General features: G+C 37.7%; 1 protein-coding gene across 8 annotated transcripts in view; it reads right to left on the bottom strand.

Moving 5' to 3' along the window:
• Positions 1-20842, bottom strand: part of tmcc1a (transmembrane and coiled-coil domain family 1a) — a 48289-nt gene extending 27447 nt beyond the window's left edge. The window contains exons 1-5 of one of the 8 annotated variants that reach the window (XM_028017158.1): positions 20725-20825; positions 19927-19956; positions 19785-19830; positions 11935-11984; positions 10595-11499 (exon numbers count right to left, since the gene is read on the bottom strand). In XM_028017158.1, the coding sequence (XP_027872959.1) occupies positions 10595-11254 (660 nt within the window). In that variant the 5' untranslated portion in view covers positions 11255-11499; positions 11935-11984; positions 19785-19830; positions 19927-19956; positions 20725-20825. The other 7 variants (XM_028017179.1, XM_028017164.1, XM_028017148.1 and 4 more) reach the window with 7 other exon arrangements.
• Positions 20843-23498: the final 2656 nt, after the last annotated feature.

The raw sequence follows: 23498 nt of genomic DNA, 5'->3' as shown, positions 1-23498 counted from the left end.
ATGAGCATTGCACAACTGTAACCTTACCAGTAACTTTAATCAAAGAAGCAACCAAAAGGCCCATGGTAACTGCCAAGATCTAAATTTTAGGTGGAATATCTGTTAAAAGGAGCTACTCTATTACTTTTGCATGCCACAAATCAGGTTCTTATGGAAGAGAGACTTCATGAAAGCCAATACTAAAAGAAGATCATCATAACTCCTGTCTAACTAATCCTACTTCCATGTAAGGGACATAGAAAACATGTGAGAAGATTCTCTGTTTCAAAATTGACCTTTTCAGCATACAAGCAAATACAAACACAAACCCCTGGCAAACTTTTAGACATTTATTAGTAAACACATTTTAAAATCATTGTTGGTCCTTCACATAAATTTCCAATGAAATACATTAAGGTTTGTGGTTGTAATTATGACAACATGCAAAAGGAATGATTACTTTTGCAATGCATAGTTGGATGACATAATGAAAACTGTTATGCTACATTGTGTGAACCTACATAATTGTCTGGAGGAAAAAATATTTTGTGATATTATGTAGTCACCTATAAGAAAAGGATTATCACTTAGCACATAGTGCGATAAACGTTCAGACACAAGACTCTTAAAAACAGAAGTGACCAGTGGCATTTACTTCCAATGTCTGGTCTTGGCCAGACACTTCCTGTCTGAACAAACAATCAAATACCTCCACAGCCACACACACCACGATAAAGTAAAATGTATTTATCATAATTTAAAAGCAATATTCCCAAACAAATGAACCAAGATCAACATTAATTGTACTTAACTCATCATCAATACTGCTGTTTACTCTGGTGATCAATGATTATCTTGGTTAAATAAATGCTCACGTGATAAAAGTTCACTACTGGCAGAAACAATAAAGGTAAATCAATAATATATCATGCAATAGAAAAAAAAGATGTGATTTGTTTGTCTGACATGATGGACTTAAGATCAGGACTTAGAGATATGATTGGATAATGACTAATGGCCACATTTGATAAGAGGAACTAACGCCAATAGAGGAGGTAAGTCTTAACTCACTCAAAGAAGAATAACTATCATATTCCAAAAGTTGGGCTGCACAGTGGCGCAGTTGGTAGCACTGTTGCCTTGCAGCAAGAAGGTCCTGGGTTCGATTCCCGGCCGGGGTCTTTCTGCATGGAGTTTGCATGTTCTCCCTGTGCATGCGTGGGTTCTCTCCGGGTACTCCGGCTTCCTCCCACAGTCCAAAAACATGACTGTTAGGTTAATTGGTATATCTAAATTCTCCCTAGGGGTGTGTGTGTGTGTGAATGGTTGTTTGTCCTGTATGTCTTTGTGTTGCCCTGCGACAGACTGGCGACCTGTCCAGGGTGTACCCCGCCTCCCGCCTGGAACGTAGCTGGAGATAGGCACCAGCAACCCTCCCGACCCCATTAGGGACAAGGGTGCACGGAAAATGGATGGATGGATGGATTCCAAAAGTTAGTAGAAATCAAACTATAGATTTTTAGATTAGTGGTAGCTTGTTGAAGTGCTTCCAAATTTCACTGAAACGTCACCATTAACCAGGTAGCACTGAGGAACTCTATCAGACACTATGCTTGCTCACAGCAGCACACACTTCTAGACACTACCTGAAAAACAACCATCAATGGGTTGGTACTGAGCAAACACACAGGGATGACATCACCTCCAGTGTGAATCAAGAACACATGCTTCATTATCCCCTGAGCTGTCCCTTTCTTTCCCTGAAACTCGATTGTCTGATTATACATGGGTGTGCCTGAGAGCTTCTTTGCTTCTCTCTACAAAGATTTTCAAGACAATGCAGGGTGTCAGTGACTGGACACGATACATGAATTAAAATGCGAGAAAACCCAATTTCTACTAAAGGTTTTCAGAAACTGTAACGCCACTGAAGTAAAACCTGGAGGAAAAAAAACAACCAATAGGCTGAAAGGGTGAGAAATGAGAAGAGCTCATTGAAGAGGATGTTAAAATTAGCAAGGACAGAACAAGCCTCAGGGACCAGGAGTTGTACAGTTTCTCCCTCCCACTCACACTTACAAATGTTTTCTTCTGTCACAGCTCGAGAAATACTGCCAAAAAATGTCAGAAGCAATTTTACACTTATAGACTTTTATGTCAGTTAATTAAACCCAAGACTAGTAAAAACTAAATAGTATAGCTGGTCTAATCTAATTCCAGGTATATGATAAAATTATGATCAACATATTTTTAAATCTAAATATTAGAAACTCCAGGCAAGTGTTATCCTGTCAATTAATTCCTGTCTGCACACTAGTGAGTCATGCAGACGTGTTATATTCTGTCAATATTTGAAAAATCACAACTATTCTGCTTGCAAAACAGTGTTAACATTGTTGTGTTCCCTTGTAATGCCAGTTTTTCCAACTTTACAAGTAACAGTCCAAGTATGTGATCTACGGCCTCTTGAGGGATGGCTGTGCTGAGTGTAGTTAAAGCAATTTGTTAATCTTAACGACAATCAAAGCAAAGTGATTTATGAAGCAGAAGAACAGATATCTGTCTGCTTACAATTATCTAGAACAACATTTAAATATATTAGCAGGATAACCAATAAGTCATATCAAATCAGAGAATAACTAAAGCAGCAATAGCCTAGCGCTTCAGCACAGTCCTCCAGATGGAAAGTATTAAGACAGAGTTTGTTGGGGGTTTTTTCCATATTAGTATATCATTAAATCAGACCAAATGTTTTCTGCTTAAAGTCATTTAGGATAACCAAAATAATTTTTGTTTGTTAAATGCTAAGAGGATGAGAGAAAATCTTTCTTTAAAATGGTAAGTTATTTATTTTTCTTCAATCAGAAGATAAAAGTAAGTTTTAAACTTCATGAAAAGCAAATGTTTTTTGTGATCCTTTGTTAACATTCATATAATAGTTTGCTAATAGTTTGGCAAATTGTACCAAAATTCCAGCAAACTGAAAGAATTGCTGTTTTAAATTAAGGACATCATCAGCTTGGTTTTTACAAAACTCTAAAGAAAAAGCTATTTTATTCTATGTAAATTTTAGACTTTGAATACTTTTGACTTTGAAGATAGGATTCTTATGCTGTGTGGGTGAAAAACCCTAATCAGAGCATAAAATAGTGCCCAAAAGGCAAAGATGTCCTGCAAATCAGGCTTCATTAGTAACAAAGAAACAAACAGAACTTGAACCCAGAGACAGATTTTGCTAAATAAAGAGCTAATCTCCAATTAATGAAAGTTCTCTCAAAAGACAGCTTTGCTAGGTCAAAGGCTTTAAATGGAAAAGAAAAGCATGTTGGGTCTCAAGTATTTTTTTCTCCCTTCATCTGACATCAGATCCACTTAACATTTGCCAGGTTTGAATATTAATTCTTTATGCAGATTCAGATCTGTGGTCATTAAAGCATAAAATGGGAACACCGGGATAATTTGATTTATATAGCCATTAAGTAAACGTTAATATTTCATATTTAAAATAGTTGATTCTTTTCTATTTTTAGGTTTTCATTTTTGGATTTACAACAACAAAAGGAATTGTGCCTCGTCTTAGTCTGCATGGATAATTTACAGCAATGTCACATCATGTACACATGTAAACAAAAGGAGACAAAGGCTGAGCAGGGAGACAGGTGGGTTGTGAAAATTTGACTTGAGGGAAAGAAAAGAGGTCACCTACCAACCCCCTTCTTTTCCAATAATTCCCCCATCTCCACATTTTTGGAAAAAACAAGTTGCAGACAGGCCCGAAGAACACTATGATTACCAAAGACCAACGCTGTCGAAGTTTTTCAGCCAGAAAAAATATTTTTCTTAGCGTAAAAAGTATAGCCTCAAGGCTTAGCTTCAGTTTTTTACAGTTTGTTATCTCGAATCCCAACAGAGCTTTTTCATTTTTACTGCTTAAACTCCTCTTATAACATCCCAATTAGAAAAAATCCCTACATCAGTTTAAAGTCTTGCACCTTAATACACTTTATTTTGGTATTTATGTTGTAAATTAATATTATTTGTGTGCTACTGTGTTGAAAATTTATGGAGGATACCAAATTAGGCATCACTGTCAACTGTGGAATTATTTACCTGCAAATTTAGCCACAAGCCTTAACATCTGTAACTGATATGACAGCTGCTGCAGGATGGAAAAACCAGATCTTCAACATTTGCATGAGAAAGCACTTAAAACAAAGGCAGATTATTCTAACATGTACATTTATTTGGAAGGGCAGAAGAAGACATAATTAATATGACCACTAAACCACTTTGTCCTTAAATTATTGGAGGAAACACAAACATGAAACCTCTAACTAATCATACTGCAACTCATTAGAGTTGACCAAAAGCTGTGAAAGAAAATGTGTTTTCCATATTAGCAGGAGCAGCAAATAAATAAATGTGACAGCTGGATGATTAAAAATCTGCAAGGGTTTGCGCTGATGTTTTTTTCTCTCAACTATCAGATTCTGTTCCCCTAAACAACAAGTAGTGACATGTTTGAATATAGTTGAATGGAATAGATACATAAAACTCATGTAAAATTAAGCTTCTTATTTATATAACAAGATAAAGTCTAGCAAGATGAAGAAGGTAACATAATTTACACTGAGCACACAATCTAGTTTATGCTTATATGACCCATGTTGTAGACAGGAAAAAAGCCAGGCATGCAGTACCTCACCGATTTATTAACATTCACAGTTTGTTTTCATTACAGCTCTAATTTATATAATCTTCCAAAAGTATTTATACTCCTTGGAATTTTTCCACAATTTATCATGTTACAACCAGATAAACAAGAATACATAATATATAGAGTACAAGAATTACAAGAAAATAAAGTAATTGATTAAAGAAGTCATATTTGCACAAACAAAACATGTAGAAGAAGATGGCCTGGTCAGATCAGACCCGAACAAAACTTTTCAGCCTCCATGTAGTATAACTAACACACCACCTTCGCAGTGTACCATGGTGGTGGAAACATTATGCAGTGGAGGGTGGACTAAATACAAACACCTGACACATTTCCCTCATTTCTACTCGCAACAAAGAAAAACCTTGTATCCTTTCAACTACTAGCTAACGCTCTGTTATGGGTCTGTCAAATAAAACCCAAAACAGTTCATTGAAGTTGGTGGTTGTAACATGAGAAAAATGTGAAAAACATCAAAAGGGATTTTATAAGGGACTGTATTCTGTGTCTACGAGGCTGCTCTTGGTTATTACTAAAATGGACTAATTGGATTTTTCTGTAGTTACAGAAAAATCCAATTTTAAGACACCCCTCATAAACCAGAGCACTCCCATCTCCTCCTTATTGGATTTATTATTAAATGCTCTTTTACTTGGTTTAGTAAGTCTGCCAGTAGATCAGTAGATTAGTTTTTACTATCTAAAACTAATCAGAAGTATGTCAAAATCAGAAGTATGTGGTGTTACCAGAACTATTGCATATATAAATATAGATTGGGAAGATGTGGCTAGTCAACTAAATAATCAGAGCAAAACCTAGTTGTTATAAATAACAGACTGAGTTCAAGAACCAGAACATCAGGCTCTCAAAAATAATATCATTGGTACTTAACACAACCTATCCACTGTCTTTATCCACATCACCACCAGGGGACAATCATAAAACACACATTAACAGCCTGCTATCAAGATCGAGTCATAAATGCTCTCTAGTCAAAAATAATCACATGTATATGTAGTAAAAGCCTATCCCTTGGATAGACCTTGGATCGATTACAAAGACAGGCACACTTACAGCATTAGTGCGAGTTAATGTTTATAAGAGCCTGAATAAACTCAGAAGATGGAGCACTCAGTTACCATGTGCAACACACCATCCAGAAGTGGAAACAAATTAAAAACACACAAAACAAAGAGTGTAACTGATGCTTCTTGTGAAATACGGGTGCAGGGAGATTTCTATCTTATAATATGGATGTGGATAGTTTGTAAATCAAGTTAAAACCTTAGCAAGAAGGATACTATTAAGAAGTTTCATGACAGGTGGTGAAAAGAAGAAAAAAGATTTAAAAGGATGTTACCCGGACTTCATTGCAAAATAAAAAAAAAAGGAAAAATTAATGGATGGAGATATGAGCACACATTTGAGTGCAAAGCTTACCTTGGAGTATTGTCTACGAAGACTGAAACGCTGCACCATCCTCTCTGACTGACTGACAGACCCACAGCTGGAATCCCTGTTCTACTCCCCTCTGCTGATAGTCCTCCAAAGCACACACAGCCTCCAATAACACACTCCCCATTCACACACACGTGCTACAAACACACATGCTACCATCCTCTCTAAATAGCCATGGGTTCACACTGCACCCCTCCACTATGCAAACACAAGTGAGCAGAGAGGAGAGGAAACTGGGTAGAGACAAAAAAGATGAAGTGGCTAAAGACAAACAGATCTACTGTGTTTCCTCCACACTTGTATTCATAGTGAAGTGAGGTGTGTCATACTCACTCACTCACCCACTCACTCACTCACTCACTCACTCACTCACAATCACATGGCCATCAATGCACAAATGATTTTCCGTAAACACGGATGAAAATGAGACTTTACATTCACGCATGCACACACCCCTCCACATTCTTCTCTGATGACGGAGACTGACGATACCCTCAGACACATACAGCTACAGCTCAGCTCTCACTCATCTAGGACGAGGTAAGGTTGCCTCCTGCTTCCTGTCAATGTGCCGAAGGGTGGGGTGGTGAGAAGGATGAGGTGGAGGAGGTGCCGGTAGAGGGAATGAAAGGGAGGAGGGGGAGATAGCAAAGGAGGAGGGACCAGCTGACTGCTTGTAATAGCTCTCTCCAGGGATTGAGGGAGGGGGGGGGGAGTGAAGGGAAACCAGAGGGTCAAAGGAAGCACAGCGGGGGGAAATTAAGGAGAGGAAGCAAAGGAGAAAAGAAAGAAATCGATCACTTGCTGAATATTCCTGATAAACAACTTAAAAAAAAAAAAAAAGAAGCCTTGAACCATCAACCCCTACAAACAGCAGGATGTCACACTTCCAAGGTCAACTACGCTGTTACTATGGTAACTAAAAGTAGGGTATACATCATGTTGCAATTTAAGGGTAGCCACAACGACAGCTTGGATTGCCCTGATGACATTGCTATGTTGCTATGCTAAGGCAGGGCTGTGATGTTAGCTGGAAATGAGCGAGCGGGTTCTGATCTCCTCCACCAGACCTCAGAAAGGTCCATGATCCTCTAAAGACTAATACCGCTCGCATGTCTGCTCTCTGTTAGGGTGAGGTCACTCACACAAGGTAGGAACTTTATTAAATATACAGCCTACACTAAAGCTGTTACTGAATGTAAGCACCTCTACAGATGACTGAGATTTGCCAGACACAACTGGATTAAAAGGAAATCATTTTATTCTAGTAATGTAAGGTCATTTTAATAACCCACGATGAGCTCATAGTGCAAATAGCAGCTCCATGTTACTCTTCAGAGCTGGTTAGTAGATCTGACAGCGACCTCTGGTGGCACAAAGGCCTAACTTCTATCATCTCTACAGGTGCATCTTTAAGAAAATGTTACTTTAATTAAAATGTTGATTATTTTTTAATAATTCAGTTTAAAAAGTGTAACTTAATATTTTTGATAAGTATGTATTTCAGCTAATAAAACCAAAAAATTCAGTGTCTCGGAAAATTTGAATATTAAATAAATTATTTATAATACTGAAATGTTATGGCCTAAACAATCATGGAAAGACAGTTTTACAGCAGACAGCATCTCCAACAAACAATCAGAATGCTTTATCCAATCATATTAATGTAAAATTGAGTGGAAGGAAAACAGAGGATCAAGAGGATCAAGTAAAGCCCATTCAAGAGTTCGGGGGTCATCCACAAATACATCCAAAACACGGGCACGGCTGTTGCATTTCTTGTGTTAACCACCTCTGAGCCAGGGACAAAGTCAGAAGCATCTTACTTGACCAAGGGAGAAAAAGGACCACACTCAGTCTGATCACAGTGCATTTTGCACTTGATTTGGAAATCAAGGTTCCAGAGTCAGAAGTAGGAGTAGAGAGGCACAGAACCAGAATTAAGTAAATGCAACTGTCGATTGGGACACTTCAGACTACTTCTCTGCTGAGAAGCAGATGATGATTTCATTTTCCAGCAGAACCTGGCCAATGGCTACACTGTCCAAAGTACAGATTCCTACTTTAATAGTGCTCATTTGGCACACAAAGTCGTCCTACCTAAAATGTTTGTTTTTTTTAAAAAGACATTCTGTATGTGGACCTTTCATTATTCTATAATTACTTTATCAAACACGATAGAGATTAGAGAATGCATTATGTTTTAAGACATAAAAGGACTTGTTTATTAATGAAAATCCAGAGCTACTTTATTTAAATCCTGACTGGACAAATATTGAGAAGAAACCTATAAATATTATACATATTAGAAAAAGGCTGCTAAAAGATAATAATAATAATAATAATAATAATATTAATAAAATGCAATAAGATACCATAAAATACAATCAAGCTATATTCAAATAACCGAGAATTAAACCCTAAAGAGAGATCGCAGATGGGATAACCAGGTTTCTATGACTACTTTGTATCAATGCATGTTGGATTTCTCAAACAAAAGCAGCTGAAACCCTGAATATATATTTCAATCATTTTTACAGACCTTCTCTTGTGCAACCTTGATTTATAAATTAGTTCATGTCTCGGGATTATTATGGTTTCATAAAACATGAAGAAAACAAAAGAGGGAGACCACATCTAGCTGCTTACCCATCTCAAACTGTACTTGTGTTTTGCCAAGAAGAATTGATTCGTCATCCATCGCTACTGAGACAAACTGCAGAGGGATTTGATTGTAGTTTTCAAAATAGACTGAAAATTTGTTCCCACTTAAAAGCACACAAAGCTATATATAGTTATAGAAAAGTTCTGATTCAGGTGATGTGGGAAGAACAAAATGAGAGCCAGAGATAGCTACATATGGACATTGTGTTACATAATGAATCCTACGGCTTTAGTGTAGGAGTTTACAGGGAAAACGAATCGTTTTCTTGACAAAAACACCTTTATAACTGGAATATCTCAAATGAATTTGTGAATGTTTACTGAATGGAGCGAGTACTTTTACTGCAAAGATAAACTGCGCAGGTGAGCTTCATGAATGTAAACACAGATAGGACAGACAGATTTCTCCAAACCCATAAAAAACTGTATATTTTCCTCATAATTACTTAATAATTTAAATCTTAGATTTTAGAAATCAAAATGCAGGCAGTAAACAGCCAGATGATAAGGCAACTGCTGGTGTGAGACATGCTATGAAAAAAACTAGATGCAAACATATTTATAGAGTTTGAGTGGCGTGACCGACTAATTAATGTTTTGACAGCTAGTTTACTGTATCCAGTTAAACTTACCTAAGTAAAACAGACTGATAATGTGGGGAGAGGTTAGACTTAAACAACCACTGCAGGGTTTGCTAAAAAAAATAACCCTCCTTCTGAAACTGTAGGGGTGATGTCTGTGGCATCACAGCAACAATGCTAATCAAAAAAGAGCAAAATTAATAATGACTCACTATAAAACTTGCAGAATTGTAATGACAGTTTTTGTAGCAAGTTGTCAGTTGCTACTATGGTGAATTACAGGCAGACTGGGTTTGAAACAATTCCAACATGTTGTATCAGTTCAAGCTAATTTTCTCAGATAACACATTTCCTGACTTCCTTCTCTTCACTGGATAATCAGAATATGAATTTTTACTTCAAGAACTTCAATTCAAACTGAAGATTGCACCATTTCTACTTTTCATTTAAAAATTTGGTGCTCCACATATGACATCATTGCTCTTCAACAATTTTCGGCTACGTTCTCAGTTGCTCGTTCTTTCTCCTTTCCTTGATGTTTTTTTTTTTTTTACACATTTCTGGATATCAGACACAATAAATATAACCATTATAATATGTAGGCCAGGCTACAGCTGAAATATAGGAAAAGTTGTAACAATTGTATGGTCTCTAATAAATCTTAGAGTGTACCCATGTACACAACAAAGTCTCAGTACTTGGCTGTTTACATTCACTTCTCAGAGTTTCTACAAATTTCCAGCTCAAGTTTGATGTAACATTTAGGTTCTTTTGCTAACCAGAGAAAACACAAGAGTAAGAACAACAGACTTTCACCACGTCATGCTGCGATGGGTCTATTCCAAAAGTACGACACATTTGCCTGAACTCAAACGTAGTTTTAAAATGAGTTACGATAGAATAGCACAACATACATTATTATAGTTGGCTTTGAAAAAACAAGAGTGGCGCAATTGAACCAGCTGACATTATTCATTAATTTTGAGGCTGGTAATTTAATATATTCTCAGTATGAATGGGAACTAATTCTCAGCTAAAATAGCAGCAAGATGTTTTTGTACACAAAGCAGGGTGAACTTCAACTTTTGATTGACAATTCACTGACAAACAAAGCTTGACACTTGTGAAAGCAAACAGAGGACACATTGATCACCCGCAACTGAAGCGGTGATTAATGGCTCCTGTCACTTACTCTGTCCGTTTCCTCAGTAGACTGGTACCCAGACGACAGCACCACATCCCCTACGCCGAGCGCAGGTGCAGGGCTGCTGGGCGTGGTGTCGGTGGTGGACGAGGAGCGTGGGCGACTAACATGCTGCTGTGGGTCGTGGGTGTTCCGTCGCTGCGGAGGCTGAGGGCTACTTCTCAGAAGGGGGTCCCGGTCTCCGCTCCCAGACCCGGACCCCTTGCTGCGTCGCGCCTGCAGGCTGGTCCCACGCCTAATCATGCCTGCAGCGCCTGAGCCCTGTCCAGCTGCAGAAGAAATCACAGGAGCAGACAGGCAATCAGAGTCAGAAGTGCAGGACCCCAAAATGTCCTGAGGAGCAGAGGGAGAGGCGCCGCCTGCTGACACCACTGAGTAGGATGAGGAGGAGGATGATGAAGGGATGGTGGAGCGAGAGCGGGAGAGGCGTTTACGTTGATGTTGGAACAGTTGCTTCAAACCCTGACCAAAAACCCCCATGCTTTTCTTGGCGTTTTGGCTCATCTTACTCAAAGAAGGATGTGTAGAAAGAGATGAGGCCCTCCTCAACCCTGGGCCCTGTGAACGCTCCATCCCTCCACTACCTGCAGGATTTGAACTGGGGCCCATCTTTTCTGGGTCACTTTGACTGCTTTCCCCTTGCTGCATATAGCCCTGCTGAAACCAAATAAATAGCAAGGATATATTGCCTAACTCGACAGTCTGCTTTCGCCTCGCTCTCTATGTGTGAGACATGCTGAGGGACAGTGACAGAGAAGGGAGAATAAAGGATGGCAGGACAGTAGAAGAAGAGGCGGGACTGTGATGGAGGATGGGATCAGGTCAGGCGCCTTCAGAGGGATGAATCCAAATTGGGAGCAAACATCTTTGACTCAGGAACAAGCAGCCTTGGTCTAACACACAAAAAAGGACAAAGTTAATCAGAGGCTCAAATGTTTCCTTGATTAATTGTCATTAATTTTCCCTCAACTCGAGATCAATTTAATGCAAACAACTTTAATCCTTGAGAATTAAACAGCGAAATGCTTTTAAAAATGTTGGATTTAAGTAGGGAACTGGAATACGTAAAGCAGTATAAAATGTTTTATTAGAAAAAAACAGCTAAAAATATAAACAGCCAACAAACATTTGAAATAAGACTGATCTGCAAGGCTTGAAGTTGAAATGTGTTCCTGTTCTATGTAGCAAATCCAATGATACTACAACATCAAATGCTAAATATCTTATCTTCCTGTATAACTATGAACACAAACTGAGGAACTGAAGACAGCCCGAAAAATATTGCAGGGAAAAGGAGCAGAATAGGGAAAAAACTGAGAAAAACCCACCTACCATCAGCCCAGCTGTCATCCTTTTATTTTTCACTCTTCCTGGGATGCTGAGAGAGACAAGAATAAAGAATAAAAGATGGGGGGGAAAAAATAGAGAGGAAAACTTTTAAAATGTCAGCAGCAACTCTAAATGTCTTCTTCACAGGAGTCATGACTAAGCAGCTTGTAAATCTCGTTTTCTAACTTCAGAAACTAATAATAATAATAGTACACCATACTTCCGATTTTGTCAACGTACTTGGAATAGATACAAAAAATACAATTCAGAGAATAATAAATCTTGGTTTAAACTTAAAACCCATTTTAAAACTTCTGGCTGTAGAAGATTAGTGTGAAGAATTAGTGTCCATATTTTTAAATAATAAATAGTGTTTGAAAATCAGCAGCAAAAAGATATTCAGTTGTAAAATTAACTTTGGTTATGTTAGCTACTGGTTATGAAAAGCTAGCAGTTTCTGCTAGCTTTTCTCATAATCCTTAATCCATAATCCTTAATTTAGGTATAATTTGTTTGAGACTAAATAAATTTTGATCTGAGAAATACACAGTACCTCCTTAATTTTTTAGATCTGTTATAACAAAATTATTTTATGGGAAGAATAATTTATCATTGAGACAAGTGTTTGACAGATTATGACAAAATAATATGAAATCATTTATACTCAAATAAACATTCTATCCTGACATTGATTTTAATGATATCTGCTGTATTATTTAACTACCAATGGCTAGAAGTGAATGTCTTTATGAGCTGCCTCAACAAGCTCAAAACTGTAGTTTGTCAATTTTTCTGTTAAACTTTCATAATGAAGAAACTTTCATGGTGTATGGGTTTTCTGAGTAAAAAAAAAATGTTGGTCATTCATTACATCATGGAATTTAAACTAGCAATGCATTCACCTGCAGAATAATATTGCACTGACTATCTTAGTCGCAGATCAGAGCATAGATTTGCAAACTACCAGCTGGGAAAGTGACAGAGAAGTGTGTTTCATTCTGATTCAACACTCGGCTGTTGACTCAGAGTTGATGAGTCAAGGGATAAACCTAAGTTAATCCTGTCCCACAGCTGAAGCTGAACCTGATGTTCTGTCCCGACAGCAGGACCCAACACTCTTGCTATTGTAGTAAATCCCCTCCCTCATCCCGAGGCTGATCCCTGTGTGGATTGGATGTTTCTTGATTGCCCATGGTTTTATGTCCAAACTAAATCCGCTTTCAGGAGCTTTTAGAGGACACTAGCTTCGTTATCAGACTTGGTTTACATGTATAAACATTTGTTCAGTTTAATAAAGTCGTGGTGATCCACCTTGACAAATTGATGACGCAACTGAAAGAACACCAGATGGGTCTTGCATGACAAATGTCCTTTTCTAGACCAAACGGTGTCACCTCATGACATTCTTACAGCCCACCAGGAACTGACTAATAAATAAAGCACAGCTGGCAACGTCACATCAACTCCTATTCTGAATCTGCATCAAGATTTTGATATCAAAAAGCACAAGACATTGAGAATGCTGTACATTTTTAAATGCCAGGAACCAAGAACAGCTCCTAACAAACAGAGACAGGATTGGCATCCTATGAACATCAGCATTTTTCTCAAAAAATTCACAACACTGTCAATGGCCAATAACAAATGACCACAGGCCAATCTGGAGCAGAATCATCTTCATTCATACAAACACGTCACCATCCATAACTCTACATCTCATTGCTATCTCAACTGTGTGCTGACAAAAATGTACAAGAAAGAAAAAATAATTGCAACAGCTAAAGAGGAAATTGTGGATAAAAGATGTCACCAGTCAAAGATGTCACGTCACCAGCCTGGCAATATTTTGGATATTTAAAACAAAAAAAAAAACAATAACTATCTTTATAAACTGATATGAAACGCTTATATCGTGATACGTTTTTTTAAAATTTTCAAGCTTCATCTCAATAGGTTATTATCACAGCAGCATGACAAAGCACATGGTCTTTTCTAGTCAGTTCTCTTAAATTCATCTCTTGTTGAGGGACAAAGCTAACTAGGAATGAATGACACAACATAGAAGTCAGAGTGGCCTGGTTTCTATGACCCTTTAGAAAATATGCTGTTGGCATTTGCTGAATATACAGCTGCTTAGCTGAAAATATGGATGCAGCCTAAACAAGCCAGCACAGTGTTTCCAGAAGAGTCTGCAAGCTGGCATGGAATAGGCCTTTCTTTGTTTCCTGTGAGCCCCACACAGACCCATCGCTGCTCTTTGTCCTGCGGTCCTTTCACTGACAGACACACATCAATAAGAGCAGAATGAGGCCAGAGAGTTCGGTCAGCTGTTTGTGTTTCAGTGCAGTGCATGTTTGTGTCAAACCCAGAAAACAGCGACTACAAAAAAAAAAAAAAACAACCCTGCAACATAATTACATAGAGTGTGTATGTGTACTTATACAGTATATGTATGGGTTTTGGTGAGTGACATCTATGACCAGTGGAAACTGCAGCACATCTCATTCAGCAGCTGCAGAACAACAGTACAGCCAGGAAACAGGAACAATCGTTATTGTATTAACGTGTGTGTACGTGGGGCTCAGAGGCAGATAATGGCACAGTTCTGCCAGCTGTGACAGTGAAGGAGATGACTTCAGCACGCTGCACAGACTGTGATAAGAGACACAGCTCTTTGTGTCAAATGGTGATGCAGAGTAAACGAGACAACGAAGACAGAGACATTACAAAGGAAGTGAAAGACGCCACATGAATCAAAGCCATCGAAAGGTTCGCGGCATTTTTCGCCTGGTTGTATTGGCTTTAACCCTGCCACCCAGTGAAAGTGAGGAGGCAGGCAGCAGGTAGTTTGCTCTATATAGGCACAATTTTCCCCATTGTCTGATAAAACCCACATTTTGGCACATTGATGCCAAGGTGGTGCTAAACCTTCGAGGAACAGGATAAACAAGTGAATGCGCAATGACCTCCTTTAACAAGTGTTGACGTCAAAGAAAAGTTCATAAAACATGCTTGCACATGTACCAAGCTGAAGTTGCCAAATAGTCTAACTAAACATTTAGAATGGCAAAACCTTTGTGTTTTAGGACTTGTCCTTTGTTGTCAAGAGTGTTGGTCTAATCAAATAATTTAACTTTTCATTCTTTAGCATTTATTTGTTAATGAAGGGCAAAAACATGAAGTTTCTGCTCATGTCTGTACTAAACTGATTTTCGGAGTGGGGGTCAACCTCTTTTGCCAAAAGTTTTTAACTCCTTATTCTATTTAACTGCTTATTTTTTGGTGGGTTGGGGTGTCTGTTTTTAATCTTGCAAAATACTATTACATTTGTTTGCAGGGTGCTATACAAATAAAGTGTGGTGGGTTTTTCACTTTGAAATCTATTGTGGGTTTTATGTTTGGTGAAAAGATATCCAAAACATAAATATGAAAAGAAAAAAAAAAAAACTTACTAGCACTCCTGCACTATCAATATTTAAAAGAGCTAAGCCAACAATAGGTGTGATGGAAACATGAGTCGTTTCTAACCATGAGACCTGGCACATACTGTGAACAGTGGGAACTATTCATATTGATCTGCTGCAGTTGTAAATGGCTGAAAATATCATCTGATGCGCCGAGATGTGGGTGTGTAACAGTGCAGCATATCGAATAAATCTAGACAGGTCAGAGCTGAAGCCTGAGAATGAGTAATGGTCAGATTGCAGGTTTAACATATTCTTGGAAAAGGTTTGCATTTACAGGAGAGGTCTTGTTTATAGAACACCTCTGTTTGTGTTCAACACCACAGCAGGTGCTCTACTGAATAATTTAGAACCTTGGAGGAATTGACACTAGTCCAGCTACAACGACAACAACACAAATTAAATTTGTCCAACTACTGAAGGGCTTGTTTTATCACCTACTAGCATTTGTTTGCTTTCTCAGTGATAAACAGATTATGTAAAACATGTTAGGCTTTCAGTAGTGCCTCACTTAGTGAACTGATGAGTGTTTAGCAGAAGTGATCCAGCTCATACTCCAACAGGTCTGGGAGAGCATAGTTAGCTGTCAACAGACTGGAAACCACCTACACACCAGATGAAATATCATACCACCAACAGTATTAAAAGCACGCAGCCACTATGGACAATGGGGAGAGTGGCCAATGTCATGATCAATGGTGACTTGGCACAACAGATGGGTGAAACCTGCCAGCTCATCAGGCCAAGAAGCATTTGACTCTTTGAAGCTCTTTATGCTTCCAGCAGGTGAGAAGAACTTTATAGTCAACCTGAAACCATTTGCATTTGGGTCTTCAATATTGGATGCAAATGATTGTGTCCAAGTGGATTAATTCTTATTTTAAACAATTTAATTACTTCAAGTGATGTGCAAAATTTTAGTAGTTTGATTACAATTACTCAGGCCTCTAAAGTGTCAGGTGGTAAAATTGACGAAGTGATTGAACATGTTAAAATTGAATAAATGAATAGTTCTGTGATTGTAACTATCTATCTCCTATCTGTCCATTTATCATCTAACACAATTATCCTTGGAGGGCACCTCTCCACCTCCACCTTGGAGGGCACTCCGATTATCCTCCAGCAGACCACAGACTATCTCCAGCAGTCTGTGGTAATAACTTAAAAATAAAATTACTCTGGCATGATTTTATTGAAAGCTTTTTGATCAACAAAATTTAACAAACACCAATAGCTTTAGGGATGTTCAGATTGAAATATTTTTGCCCAGCAATATGCATCTTCTCAAATATATTGGTGGCACTTAACCAAAAACATTGCAAAATTACAAAAATTACAAAATTTCAAGTTACAAAATTATTTCAGTGGACAGATTAGTTTAGCACCTTTGTGTTTGAATGAGAAGATGTTCAAAAGTTATGGAACATTTTAAGTAGTACTCAACATTATCGTTCTTAAGGAGGCTGAGCCATAGCACTGGAAGAAACTAATTATCTGGCAGAAAAATTGGACATTAGAATCCTCCTCCATTGTTGGTGTTTATTAAGATCTCAAATAGCCAAGAAATAAACAAGATTTTTTAAAAGAGAAAATTAAGTTTTGCTTTGAAGTTTATGTCAATTTCATCATTGTCTTACAAAATTTAATATATTATGACTCTTACATTTAACACTGATTACCAGGTACTCAGCCCCGCTTTCAAGTGTAAACGCTTGTGGTGCTGAGCTGCCTTTGCCTGTTTTCTGTTGGGAGGGATCAGAGAGAGGCCGGCAGCTTGTTGCCACGAGAAACCACAGCCTTTATGAAGGAATTTCACCTTCTATCTGGAAGTGTGGGAGTAAGTTATAATGGAGACAAAAACCTGCCAGAAACAGACATGGAAAAAAGTAAGTGCCCCTACCCGTACAACTCTAAGGTTAGGACATAAACAAATATGGTCAATTTTTTTAGACATGTCGTCCAACTCTACTATAAGAACCTTACATAAAAATAATAAATAAAAATATTTCATGTGTGAAAAAAGGCCCTTTGTATTGTTAATTTGGATGCATCACTTACAACTCGTCCTTTAACTCTAAGGTTTAAAAGTGCATCAGTAGAAAATATTCAAGATCAGTAACAATCTCCATAGGAATAAATATCTCAGCAATGGTCACCCAAGGAAAGAAGTCATAATGTTTTGATGATAGCCTAATCTTGGGGGGAAATTTTTGACATATATACTACTGAGAACACTGGAAAATAGCTTAATTTGCTTGAGTTGGCTGTCACAAGAACATATTGTCAACCAAAAACAGCATGTCCAAAGTTGACCTTACAGTCACTGCTTTGACAATGAACTTCTCTGTATACCAAGGTACTTTACAGTCAAACTTAAGACCATCTGAGCAATTAAGCTGAAGCTTGACTGAAACTGGGTCAAGAAACAGAACATTTATCTCAAGTACAGCAGCAAATCTACACCAAAACAACCCGAATAAAATTAATCAAAGCGTTACAGTGCTCCAGTTACGGTCCAAATCTAAATGAAATATGGTGCGAAATAAAGACGGCTGTGTAGAAAGAAATTCTCACAAACCACAAGGAAATGAAGCAACAGTGAAAAGACACTGGTTAATGCATATTCTCAGTAATATGGGTGGCTAATGAGGATACAGAAAATGATAAACTTCCTTTCACTATGACTAAATGTTAAAGCAGAGACATCCAACCTTTTCTCAATTGGGTTAAAAAATGTCAAGATGAAAGTACTCAGAGAAGGACAATATTTAAATTATTATTCTTTCCACTGAAATCCCAAATCTTATCAGTGAAAATTACATCCAAACATTTATCCACTGTCCCTGTGCAAACTATTCTGGCATTGAGGTCAAGGCCCACAAAAGGCCCCCCCGAGGCCGAACTTTGGACATCCCTGAAGTAGAGCTACTAAAATAAGGGACACTTACTGTTTTTTAAAATTATGTGATTCTGAAAAGTACATCCTCTTCCAGGTCAAGAGGGTTTACGTCGTCAGGACAAAATTAAAGTCAGTGGCTCTTCGTCAGATAAAAAAGTTATTCAATTTTAACCTGAAATGTGCAAGTGAATAAAAATTACAAAAAATTACACCTGTTTGCTCTGTTTTAACAGAAAGTCAAGAATGTAGGACATCAACAACAACTCTGCTGCTAACCATCAATTTGGGAATAAAGATTATCTGAACTTCAGTGATCTCATCAGTAATATTAAAATCAATCTTCACAAGTACAAATAGGTTTATATTTTTATGACTAAAAGGTTTTCAAAGTCTTATGAAACAAAGTCACAGGTAATTTTATGAACCATAATGAGAATAAGCACCTCATCACAATTTTCTAAATGGTGCAGGTAATATTAATTAAAATTAATAATTAATCATTAATTAAGCATTAATCTTGTCAAGCATCAGCATGTGTTAAATAAAACCACAACCATTAAGTGATTATTCAGTTAGTGAATGAACAAAAACTAACTTAAAATCTGTGATAGGGAAGTACAATGTAAATAAAAATATAAAGAATATATTAAGAATATATATTTTTTACATGCATCGAAATCAAAACAATAAATATCACAGCTGCAGAATTTTATTCCACCAAGTTGTAAGTTTTTAATCTTAAATTGTTTCAGCAGCATACATTGGAAATTTCTATTGAAAAACTAGTTTCATCCTCCAACCCCAATTTCCATAAACAACAAAGACATTAATAAGTTTTGTCAATGAATAACAGTAATATCAAAGCCATTACATGAGTGATATACCTACTGCTAATTTCATGTGATTATTCTGATCCAGTGTCAGCATCATTCGGAGAAACACATTGTGGCTGTTCCTACAGAGCTAACCAACACTTCTGGAGGCCAAATTACACTGCAGTCCTGTCTTCTTAGCCTGCGTGTCTTCAGGATTCATCACCACTAGTATTAAAGTGTTTTAATAAGCTGAGCACATAACTGAGAGTGAAGCAACTCCCATCTTTAGAAGCCGCAGAGTTCAATCTTGTATGCGTCATGCTCACTACCATCAACACAAAGATGCACAACACATTACGCTCCTACAAAGACCCTTAATTCTGAGTCTAGGCCCAAGAAGGGATGGAGCAATGTGAGCGCAGCAGGAACAGGAGGAGGCGGGGAGGGGCAGCGTCATCATGGTGGTCTGACCATCCGAGTGAGACGTGAATAGCTGTGCTGTGTTAGCAGTGCCCTGAAGGGGCAGCCAAGCTCTCAGCCACTTAGCAGAAACAGACAAACAGATACTAGGATGCATCATGTCATGTTAGACTCTTCCAGGCCACTACATCTCTGCACAGATGGAAACAGTTATCAGAATGTATGAGTGGAGTGAAAGGGTGAAAACCAACCTTCAGTCATTGCAGAGGAGGTGATAAGCTTCCACATTTGGTGAATCTGCCCTCAACCAGCAGCATGAGAAAAAGGGGAGATGAACTCTGTAATCCTCGACATCTGCCCTCCTGACTGTTTCCCTGTTTTTAGTATGCATACCTGTTTTTCTTCGACAATGACAATGAAAAGCTAAAGAAAAAAAAAAGAAACAGCCTTCAGATACAATGAGGCTGCAGGTTCATCAGATTCTAGAATGATCCTGCTTTTAACCTCTGGAAGGAATTTTTAAATAATCTAGTTGCTTCACAATACCTTGAATAACTCGTTTTATGATAAATTTCTTATCAGCCTAGAAATATAAATATAAGTATATAGACAAATATAATTTGTCTTTCTATATAATACCTTACAACAAAATTACACAGAAAAGTTTATATATACATATATATATATATATATATATATATATATATATATATATATATATATATATATATATAGAAAGAGGGAGAAAAAGAGAGAAATAATTTCTCTATAACTGTAAATGCGGGTACTGTTATGACAGGACAAGACCGTTACGAAAGATAAGTCCAAAAATTCACGGTTGAGTAACGCAAAAGTACTTTCTGTTCTATATAAATAAAATTACAGAAGACGGTACTTAGTGTGTTTAGTGGAAACATTCAGGAAAATAAAAGTGACCAAATCCGTTAAAGTATCAGCTCAGTTCAAGTCAAGTGCGTTTTTCGACAGCAGTTTCTACCATTCAGTTTAGAGGACTCAGGTTGACAGTCCCGTTAGTCTCATCGCACGGAGCTGCTAATACGGTAAATTATCAACAGCGATACTCTGACAGTCAGAGGCTCAACAGGCATCACAAACACGCACAAACTGGCGGTAAGAAGAGCCTCCGAAAATAAACAGAAACACTCAACAAAAGAAATAAGAAACACTTACCATGAGTGATGAACTGTGGAAACTGATAGACGTTAAGCGAGCTACACCCCTCCGATGAGAGCGGTACACACCACGGGCCGCCCTCCCTCCCCAAAAACATAGATCTGACGTAGAGGCGTAAGGCGTAACCAAAGATTGTATGTTGAGATGATGACTTACTCAGCACTTTTAAAACAGAGACCTACATCTCTCGTTAGATAACAATCTAGCTTTCAGGTTTACACCTGCATCTCAATCAATAACTGACTATGATCGAAAAGTTAATTTATTTTAATAAATATTATCAAAAAGTAAACGCATGTATACAGTTTCTTTATACGATAAATTTGAAGCATTTATTTCCTATAAATGAAATAAATCATTAGCATATTGCTAATGATTTTATCTACGGAAATGTCAACCGAAAAATATTGCAATACTGCACATTGCTGACAGTAATGTATAATTCCTGTTGATGTTAATGCAGCCCAAGATGATGTAATAGTAACCATGTATTTGTAATTATATTTTTACAAACTGTAAAATGAGAAAAAGGAACCAATCCAGTCTAGGATCAGAAGTATAAATATCCGAGAACAATTTGTTTCATCCATTTTTTTTTTCAGTTCTTGTGGGTAGAAATTCAGTTCAATAATACCTTTTTAATATTTTATTTTATTAAATAATTAATCAATAGAACCATGTATTTCAATTTTAAAAAATACAGAAGGAAATGTGGACTCACAGTTTTGTGAAGCTGTAGAGCTTCATTTAACTGCATCAGGCATAATCTTCACACTGATGCCAGTTATTCAAGTATGATCCAGAGAGTGAGGGAAAAAAAACACTTGCATCCCAGACATTTTAGGAAACACATCTGTCTCTCATTCTTTATAAAACACTGGTTATAAAAAACAGAACTACCCAATAATTCCATCCATCCATCCATTTTCCGTTCACCCTTGTCCCTAATGGGGTCGGGAGGGTTGCTGGTGCCCATCTCCAGCTACATTCCGGGCGAGAGGCGGGGTACACCCTGGACAGGTCGCCAGTCTGTCGCAGGGCAACACAGAGACATACAGGACAAACAACCATGCACACTCACACTCATACCTAGGGAGAATTTAGAGAAACCAATTGACCTGACAGTCATGTTTTTGGACTGTGGGAGGAAGCCGGATGACCCGGAGAGAACCCACGCATGCACAGGGAGAACATGCAAACTCCATGCAGAAAGACCCCGGCCGGGAATCGAACCCAGGACCTTCTTGCTGCAAGGCAACAGTGCTACCAACCGCGCCACTGTGCAGCCTACCCAATAATTGTTTATTGGAAATCGGATGAATGGTTATCCTGACTTCTTCTGAAGCAAAAGAGATACGCGCTCAGTGATTTTTGCTGATGTTGTCATGGATGAGGCCTGCGTGGGTTGATCCTCCACCAGGCCCTATTGTGGTGAAGTATTCGAAGCATTGGAAGGATTTGACTTAAAAGAGACCTCTTAAACATTTCTTGTCTTTTCCTCTATCATGAAGCATGATAGAGGAAAAGACAAACATTCAAACGGCAGGTTATATTTTAAAGGCCTGTTGAAAATAGTGCAATTCAAAAGGTTTAAGTAAAAACTAAATGGTGAGAACGTAAACCTGCTCAAACCACTGTTCTTTCCTCCAGTAGCTAACCAATCAAGCTTTTAACAGGTCTGCAATCCCTCATATCTCACTTGGGTGGCGGATAACATGAAGAGAAGTATTACAACTCTGGGTAATAAGTGTGAGGTTGCTGTCTCAGAGGTATTGTAACTATGGAAACTACATCTCACAGCTGAAATTTCTATTTTGTGATCTTACCTTCAAAACCTTCAATGGGAGTTTCAATCATAAACCAATAAACGTTATGTTTTGGTTATTGCATTACTATAACACATTCCCTTACTCTTTCTTAATAGGAAGCTAAAATACATTAATACACTACATCTTTTATATATCTTAGGTCTGCTTTTTTATTTTTCAAAGTCTGTTATTGTTTGATAGACTGCTCATTTCTCTATAATCGCTATTGTTTTCTGTGGGACTATCCATTTAATCTGCATGATGTCCTTCATTGACTTACTTGTATTCTATTGTTGTCCACTAGATGGCAGCATTAACTGGGAAATGCAAGGGAGACGCTTCATGCTGTTCTTTCCAAAACCTGTTATGTAATTATGCTGTTTAAAATGTTCGCATTTATTTCTAGAGTGAAAAAAAACTTGGATCAGGGAAGAAGAGTAAAAGCAGTGGGTATAATGCAATTTTTAAAAAGTGATCCTCAAAGACAAGAGGAAGCCAAACAGGAGACAAAATGTGTTCACATTCATGTTCACAATTTGAATAGATAGTGGTTTAATTTTAACTAAAACTCATAAATGTTAAAAACTAGATTCAAGAACAACATTTATATCTTCATCAAGCTCCAAAGAAGTGTGCATTTCAAAACTAACATCATTAACAACTGGTTTAACAAATGCTTGTGATAGACCCATATCCAAAGAAAATTATTAGGGGTTAGTGTTGGCTCAAACACAACCATGTCAGATTTACCTTCTCTTAATTTTTGGAAATTAAAAGTCATAGAGTTTTTTCAGTGGTGTTGCCAGAGAGAGGGTTGATTAAATGGTAATTAAATAAAGGCATAAAAGGCAATTAAACAAAGTGTCATTGCAATAAAATGACATGACTATTAAAGAGGTTTCCTAATAGGAAGAGGTAAAGTGAAAACATAAGAGTCACAACTGTGCCACAAGACAGAGCGGT

This window comes from Xiphophorus couchianus, chromosome 1, assembly GCF_001444195.1.
Source record: "Xiphophorus couchianus chromosome 1, X_couchianus-1.0, whole genome shotgun sequence".
Classification (NCBI taxonomy): Eukaryota; Metazoa; Chordata; class Actinopteri; order Cyprinodontiformes; family Poeciliidae; genus Xiphophorus; species Xiphophorus couchianus.
Note: the sequence above shows the minus strand (reverse complement) of the source record. Positions and strands in the feature narration are given on the sequence as shown.